The following is a 7,834-nucleotide window of genomic DNA, read 5'->3' as shown; positions in this document are numbered from 1 at the left end:
TCAGCAAATCATTCGCCTCACAGCAAAACTGAGATATCTGCCAAGCCGCTCTCTGCATAACTGTTTCATTCATGAAAGAACCAAAACAAGAGCCACATACCCCCCTCTTTGACACGTCTGCCTCTGTCGCCTTCAAGTGGAGAATGAAAACTGTGAGTCAATGCAACACCTTGCGGTTTTAATTCTGTCTATGATTTCTATGTCTGAGAGCATGTGAGCACGAGGGCTGTGGGTGGAGCTCAAACAAGGAAGTGTGAGAAAAGGAGCTTTTGATCATGTTCTGTTCATATGTCACCATTATTTCAGGAGTTGATTGTGTATAAGTACATGACGCGATTGTTTGTATTAAGTTGTTCAGGCTGCTAGTTGCGCCCGAACTGTCAAGGCTGAATGACGAAAACAACAGGACAAGACGACCTGACTGTGCAGGAGGCAGGAGTACTAATCAAGAAGTGTGATATGCATGAGTGTAAAATTACGTATGCAAAAAAGGTGTGGCTTCAAGCACAGATTCACTGTTTGTGAATGTCTTATTCAGACTCTCTGCTGCACTCTCACGGTGCATGTAGTGGGGTCTCCAGATGTATCTGTGTCTGCTTTGTTGTGTGAAATAAAGTGTTGATTTGTCAAAAGCAGACGACTCCGGTTGATCTCTTCTCATCAACGGACCCGGTGAAGTCGGCGTGCTTCAACAGAAGCGATGTTCAACAAAATTATAGGGCCGCTCCCAAAGTCAGAGCATCTTTAGGAAAGGCCACTGTCATAAGTTCATTTTCTCAGGTAAAGTCTTGTTCATCTACTCACACCAAGTTGTGTGTGTGTGTGTGTGTGTGTGTGTGTGTGTGTGTGTATTTTTTTTGTAATTTCACCATAATCACATAATGCCAAGATCAGAACAGTGACACTGATTTCAGTTCTCGAAATACCAAAGACCTTTCACTTGCAATTTGATTTAAAAAAAACATAATAGGGTCTTCGCCTGAAGACCCTCTGGCTCAGGCCCTAAAAAAATGAAAAAAATTTTACTGAAGCCATCAAGAATGGGCCTCAATGGGAACCCCCTACCCCACTTTGAGAACCCCTGGTTTCCAGTATCACTGTTACATAATTTCCTAGGTGTTGGTTTGACACGCAGTGATCCCAAGCAGACTCCCACTGGATCACATGCCCCTCTGTTTTGCAAACATGTGACCTTCTCTTGAGTTCGTCATGCTGGATGGCAGCTCCAGCCAGGCTGTGGCTGCTCTCAGACATGCCTGCTTCTGAGTTCAGAGGAGAGAACACATCTCTCCCACTTTAGCTTCTCTCCACTGGCTTCCTGTAGGATCTAGAATCCACTTCAAAGTCCTTCTGCTGACTCATCAGGCTCTCAATGATAAAGCTCCATCCTATTTGAAAGAGCTCATTAGTCCCTACTGTCCCACCAGAGCACTCCGCTCCCAGAATGCAGGTCTTTTAGTGATTCCCAGTATCAATAAAAACAGACTGGGAGGTAGAGCCTTTAGTTACCGGGCTCCTCTACTGTGGAACCAGCTCTCTCCATGGGTCAGAGAGGCAGACACTTTAACTACGTTTAAGTCCAGGCTTAAGACTTTTCTTTATGACAGAGCCTTCAGTTAGGACTGGTTCAGGTAGCTCTGAACCATTGATAGCTATGCTGCTACAGGCTTAGACTGCTGGGGGACACATCAGGTTACATGGAGCCCTTCCCTCCTCTCCTCTCCTCTCCTCTCCTCTCCCCCTCTCTCCTCCTCTCCTCCCTGCACATTTTTGGAACTGTCATTACCACTACTTGTTGCACTTAGTAGTTTGGCCTTGGTGTCTCGCAGTCTCTCTGTGTTTCCACAGATCCACCAGAGCCCCAACCGCCGCTTGCATCGCCCCCCCCCCCTCCCCCCCTTATTCCCTACTGTTACACCGGCCTGCGCTCCCCTTCCATGAACCAGTCTGCCATCCAGTCCCCCATCAAGCTGGCTTGCTCTCCCTGCCTCCCCTACCAGAAGCTTCCTTCTTCAGCTGTTATTAACATTTCCATGTTTCCCACATTCTGCATTGTAAACTGTTTTCTTCTCTGTAACAACATCTACTGCACGTCTGTCCGTCCTGGGTGAGGGATCCCTCCTCTGTTGCTCACCCTGAGGTTTCTCAGATTTTTCCCTGTTAAAAGGGTTTTCTATGGAGTTTTTCCTCAGTCGATGTGAGGGTCTAAGGGCAGAGGATGTTGTTATGATGCCATGTGAAGCCCTTTGAGACAAACTGTTTGTGAAAAACGGGCTCTACAAATAAAATTGCCTTGCCTTGCCTTGCCTTGCCTTGCCTCAGGGCCATCAAACTGGTTCAGGAAGTGCGCGCAGGGTATAAAGAGTGATCACTATGCAGACTCATGTTCAGACCTGACCGGCTGCTCTCTCTCAACAGCAAAAAGGTAGGAACCTGACAAAAGAGATTCATCCCTTTCAACAAAAAAAAAAAGTTGTAGAGTTAATAACCTGTCCACTTTTTTTGTTTTCTTTGCTATTATTTGAGAATTTTATAAATGCAGCCATACTGTCTTTATTGAAAGGCATGTGAGAACCTTCTGGTGTATCCTGGTGTTGTTATGTTGTCGATCTTCTTGTTTCAGCAAGGCTATTCTTTGAATTCTATCATTCATTCTCATAAATATGAAGGTTTGTTTTTGAAGTGACTAAAGATTCCAGCAGCAGCCATTTCTCACACAACCTTATTTTGAATTGCTTGTGGAAGTACCAGTTTGTCAGCTTTCAAATCCCCCAGTTCTGTCTGTGTGAAATGGCGGCGGACCGCTGACTTGAGGTCAGTTTTCTGTCACAACTCATAAAAGTGTAAACACATTTGTGACTGGAGCTCCTATTGACACAACAAGTGTAGTTACGGCCGATATGCGTCAGTCAGTGAGTCGATCGTCGTGACATTTTCACTTCTTTCAGGATTGAGGATACATTTCCATTTTGCTAAATCACCGCCCTGACTGTCTGATCCGTTCAAGAGTTGGTCTCAGATAAATCAGGTAGGAATGTCAACTCTCTGGGAAAATCCCACTGCTGTACTTGCGCTTTAGCTTGTTACTCAACGAGGGTGGCACTCCCCTCTTAGAAAGGTTTGTTTCCCCTTGAGGTGATGAAAAATATGAGTAAAAGCACGTGACAGGTCATCACAGAAGCTCCGCTGTCCGCCATGAGTCATTCATCCTCTCGCTCAGGCCGTCAGGGACATCGCTGCCCTGCTCGGTGAATCTCAAACCGTCTCTAACGCTTCCTGGTGTTCATATATGTAAGTGTGATGACGCTGTCAACAAACTCTTTAGGTAAACAAACAAGTCACAGAGTGATGCAGGAAGTAAATCTGACGTGAGTGAAGTAATGTGTGTTTTATATCCAATGAGTAGCAGCGTAGGCGTTTGTCCCCCTCGTCCCCTCGCAAAAAATGTGGCCCCCCCCCATGGAAGATGAGGCCCTGCGTTTGGGGAGGGGTGGCCCTGCAGTTAACATTACAACCGTAATACACATTATTTGTGATCACAAAATGATCTTCAATCCATGAAATAATTCTTAGCATTAACCAAACATTGACCTTTGTCCACCACGTCTCGGTGTAAATGTAATCACCTCGCCACTTGTCTGATTCAAGGGTCTGTAACTCACACGACTCATGGCTCCGCCCCAAATCTCAAACTTAAAAAGCTGGTTTAACCTCTTTTATTTGAAAAAAAAAAAGTTTTCAAAAATCTCTGAACAACAAACAGACTTAAAGATCCTGGTATTCATTCTTTTTAAACTATTCGATATGAGCTGTAGTTGAATTCTTTGGTCTCCATGGTTCTAAATGACCTTATCCCTCACTCTCTAGGCTCTAGGAACCGTGTCGATGGCGTTCTCCACCGAGACTCTGGCAAAGGGCTGTTTTGGGAAGGTGTACAAGGAAAAGTACAACGATACCTGGGCTGCGATAAAGAGGGTCCCTCAGCATCTTATCAGCAGGAAGGACCTGGAGAGAGAGTCTGAAGTTTACAAGTTAGTGCCAATGATTTTGTTGATGTTTTCTGTCTCCAAATAGGTGATTAACAAGATAAAAATATTGAAAAAGTAATTTTTCTGAAAGAAAAACAAAAGTATGACCACACTGCTGCAGTACCTTTTCAGGAAGTCAGTAAAACAGTTGTGCAGTGTCTTTTTTTTTTGCGGGGGTGGGGGGGGGGTTATTTCCCTGTAATTTATTCTCCTGTTTCAAATGAAAATAATGCATCAAACAATTCCAAGGAAACACTGATCATCCAGTTAATCCAGTTACCTCATCACAAAAAAACAAATCAACAAAACACAAGGGAGAGACAGGTGCGTCTTCCTCAGTTACCAAACCAAACACTGCTTGCATCGTCCTGGCTACCTCCTGGCCACCTCCTGGCTACCTCCTGGCTACCTCCTGGCTACCTCCTGGCCACCTCCTGACCACCTCCTGGCCACCTCCTGGCTACCTCCTGGCCACCTCCTGACCACCTCCTGACCACCTCCTGGGCACCTCCTGGCTACCTCCTGGCCACCTCCTGGCTACCTCCTGGCCACCTCCTGGCTACCTCCTGGCTACTTCCTGGCCACCTCCTGGCTACCTCCTGACCACCTCCTGGCTACCTCCTGACCACCTCCTGACCACCTCCTGGGTTTCCTGCTGGCTATGATTCTGTTTCTATAGCCTTCATATTTCTACAGTTAAAATAAATTAAGATTTTTCATCGCCACTGTGGATCCAAAGAGATTTCTCTATTTTAACAAACATCCAGCATTTTTTTTTTGTCACAATTGCACATTTTGTTTCGCAATTTTAACTGTATGTTTTTTTCTTCGATTCAACTAAAAAAAAAAAGAAGACCATCTTAGACTTAAATACTAGAATGTAAATAGAAACTGCACTTGAAAAAAACTTCCACAAACCAGACTTTCCACTCTATAGATGTCTAATTAATTGACCACACTCATGTCAAATCTGAGGATGTAAACTAAACACAGATGGTTTTCATCTTCTTTCTCTCCAAATTGTCACCGTTTCTGCACAGGAAGGCCAATCACCCCAATATAGTGAAGCTTCTGGGCGGCATAGAACTCAAAAATGGCAAATGGGTCATTCCGTTGGAGTTCATCTTCGGAGAAGATCTGGAGACCACAATCTTCAAGGCAGCAAAGTCTAAAATACAGGTGGAGATAACTTCGTATTTCTCATTTCCTTTCATTTTGTAATGGAAGTCTACATACCTGGGTTCCTTTATGGCGTGTTTCACATTTAGAGTCAAAAGAATGAGGAAATACTTGAACTGCCGCTCACACGTACTTATCCATATAAATATTCATGCGTGCATGAGTGCACTTGTGTTTTTTTCTTTCACTCTCTTACACACATCAACTCGACACAAAAACATTTGAATTTCATTGAAATCTAAAGGGGCTGCACGGTGGTGCAGTGGTCAGCGCTGTCGGCTCACAGCAAGAAGGTTCTGGGTCCGAGCCCCGGCTCCAGCACAGGATCTTTCTGTGTGGAGTCTCCATGTTCTCACTGTGCCTTCGTGGGTTCTCTCTGGTACTCCGACTTCCTCTCACTGTCCAAAGACATCAAGAGGGGACGAGGCTGATTGATACTCTAAATTGTGACCCACCTCTCGCCTGAAGGCTGCTGGGATACGCTCCAGCCAGTAGAAAAGGAATGATGGTGATGTTTGACGCCAGAGTGTCGTAGCCAGGCTTCATCTCACGTTTGTCTCTCCAGCTGACTCCAGCTAACAGAGGCACCATCATCGTCGGCATGTGTGAAGGGCTGCTTCACCTCCACTCCAAAGATATTGTCCATCAAGACCTCAAGCCTGAAAACATCATGGTGGGTAGATTCATGCGCGTGATGTCACCCCCCCAGGAACACGCTGCTGCTCTCACACTTTTCTTCATCGCAGTGGAAATAAATCCTCCTCTTTTTAGTTGATTACTTAATTCTCATCCAGTATCTCCTAATCCTCCTCAGGAGAATTTGGGATGAACTAGTACATCAATCTAAGACAAATGATGCTGGCCAGTTTGACAAAAACAGGTCTTGCATATTTTTTTTCACTGCTTGGCTAGGATGTCCTGAGGAATCACAGAGGGTGATTAATCTCTGTACTTGCTTGTTTTCTGTATACAAGTTGAAGATAATTGTTTCTGAATTTGCACATTTCCTGGAGATTATATTCCCCCTGTTTTCCAAAGCTAAGTTGAATTCTGTGGGCCATCATCGTTTTTCCATGAATCCCCCAAACACTGCAGAGACTGAGATGTTTACTTGCTTGTTGTGTTGTTCTCTTATGACATCTTCCTCGTAAGATTTAACAATATCTGTCCTCTAGGTGGAACACAGCACAAACAGAGCTGTAATCATCGACCTAGGATTGGCCAAGTTCTATAAATATGGTCTAAACTCAGCTCTAGACATGGGCAACGAGGCCTACTCGGCCCCTGAGGTGCTGCAGAGGGGCAGCCAGCGGGACCAGCGCTCAGACGTTTGGGCGATGGGTAAGATCATCGCTGAGCTCTGTGCCCGGATTCGGCTGTACACCCCCAGCGTCTGTCCTGCCAAGATCAAAGAGACGCTGCATGATCAGCCATACTGCTACGCCGTCTGTAGGATGGTGGAAGCCGATCCCTCTCTGAGGGCCTCCATGGGTGGGGTTATAAGTGACATCAGAAGGGCCGGAGGTGCAGGCGTCATCACTCAACAAGGGCACCTGAAACCACCCACATCCCACATTAATGTCAGAAACCGGTCTCCATCGCCAATGAACAGAGGTGCAGCGCCGTTTAACAGGGATGCATCTCCAATGAGAAGAGATCCATCACCCTTTAACAGAGGTCCACCACATGTGAACAGGTCTCCATCGCCCCTGAAATGGGAGCGCTCCCCTAAACCAGACCCCAGAGCACTGCCTCCCCAAGCAGGACGTCACCTCTCTCCTTTCCCTCGGAGGATAGAGGACAAGAACCAAAACCAGGCTGTGGTCCAAAAAGGTGCAGCAGACCCCTCGCAGGACTTGATGAAGATGATGCTGTACCAAGAAGCTGCTAAGGATCTGCCCTGTAATCTGCCCACCACAGGGAGGGTGATCGTGAGGCACTTTGAGGAGAAGAACGGGGAGGTGGAAACGTGGGAGCAGAAAGAGGTGGTGACACGGGATGGGAAGATAGTCAAGTTTGATGACATCAAATTTAATAGCAAATGAGAAAAAGATCAGGTTGGGGACTTGCCGTTTGTCTATTTATCTTTATTTTTTTTCCTCGGGTCACCTGTTTGTAACTGCCAGGATAGCATGTACATACACATTTCCATCTGAAATGAAAAACTGATAACTGAGACTGGGAATCTGTTTGTGAAACATCATCAATCCGAGTTAAAATCTGTAACGAACACATGAATAAAGCTGTGGTATTAATGGGATGTGTTGAAACGGCTCTGGCCATGCTGTCACATGACAATACAGTTGGTATTAGCAATTACCTGTGAATGTTTTCTAGCATCGTGATGCAAAGGACTGTGAACACGGCTCGTGCCTTGTGTGTATTTATGTAAATAAATGAATTCTGAATTATCTTTTGCCAATCGAGACATTTTTATGACTCATTTTGTTGTCATTGTTGGGAATTTGTAAGCAATCATACAGGTGATGAAAATATATTTTGCATTTCATGTACTCACAAATAGGTGAGTTTAACTCACAAGTACATCGTCACTTCTTTGTGACTCCAGAATGCAGAAACAGCCAGCCATGTATATTTAGCTCCAAGCAAATGGCGACTAGCAGCAG

General features: G+C 45.4%; 2 protein-coding genes across 7 annotated transcripts in view; one reads left to right on the top strand and one right to left on the bottom strand.

The window, feature by feature from the left end:
• Positions 1–167, bottom strand: part of LOC147252975 (uncharacterized) — a 7,095-nt gene extending 6,928 nt beyond the window's left edge. For all 3 annotated transcript variants that reach the window (XM_086217923.1, XM_086217925.1, XM_086217924.1), the window contains exon 1: positions 101–167. The gene's annotated coding sequence lies outside the window, so the exon portion shown is untranslated. The remainder of the gene's footprint in view (positions 1–100) is intronic.
• A 2,194-nt stretch (positions 168–2,361) lies between these two features.
• LOC147252974 (uncharacterized) lies at positions 2,362–7,627 on the top strand. Of its 4 annotated transcripts, none has more exons than XM_086217094.1 (6): positions 2,362–2,425; positions 2,949–3,028; positions 3,868–4,031; positions 5,069–5,207; positions 5,773–5,880; positions 6,383–7,627. In XM_086217094.1, the coding sequence occupies exons 3-6, from the start codon at positions 3,886–3,888 to the stop codon at positions 7,250–7,252; spliced, it is 1,263 nt and encodes a 420-aa protein (XP_086073220.1). In that variant the 5' UTR covers positions 2,362–2,425; positions 2,949–3,028; positions 3,868–3,885; the 3' UTR covers positions 7,253–7,627. The 4 variants fall into 4 exon arrangements, with proteins under 4 accessions (XP_086073220.1, XP_086073218.1, XP_086073221.1 ...); XM_086217095.1 differs by lacking the exon at positions 2,362–2,425 and adding an exon at positions 2,435–2,814; XM_086217092.1 differs by lacking the exon at positions 2,949–3,028 and having other exon boundaries at positions 2,369–2,425.
• Positions 7,628–7,834: the final 207 nt, after the last annotated feature.

The sequence above is a fragment of the Aulostomus chinensis genome, chromosome 11 (genome assembly GCF_037954235.1).
Source record: "Aulostomus chinensis isolate RoL2024-O1b breed Wild chromosome 11, RoL_Achi_v1.0, whole genome shotgun sequence".
In the NCBI taxonomy this organism is placed as follows: domain Eukaryota; kingdom Metazoa; phylum Chordata; class Actinopteri; order Syngnathiformes; family Aulostomidae; genus Aulostomus; species Aulostomus chinensis.
This window is presented reverse-complemented; position numbering and strand designations above follow the sequence as displayed.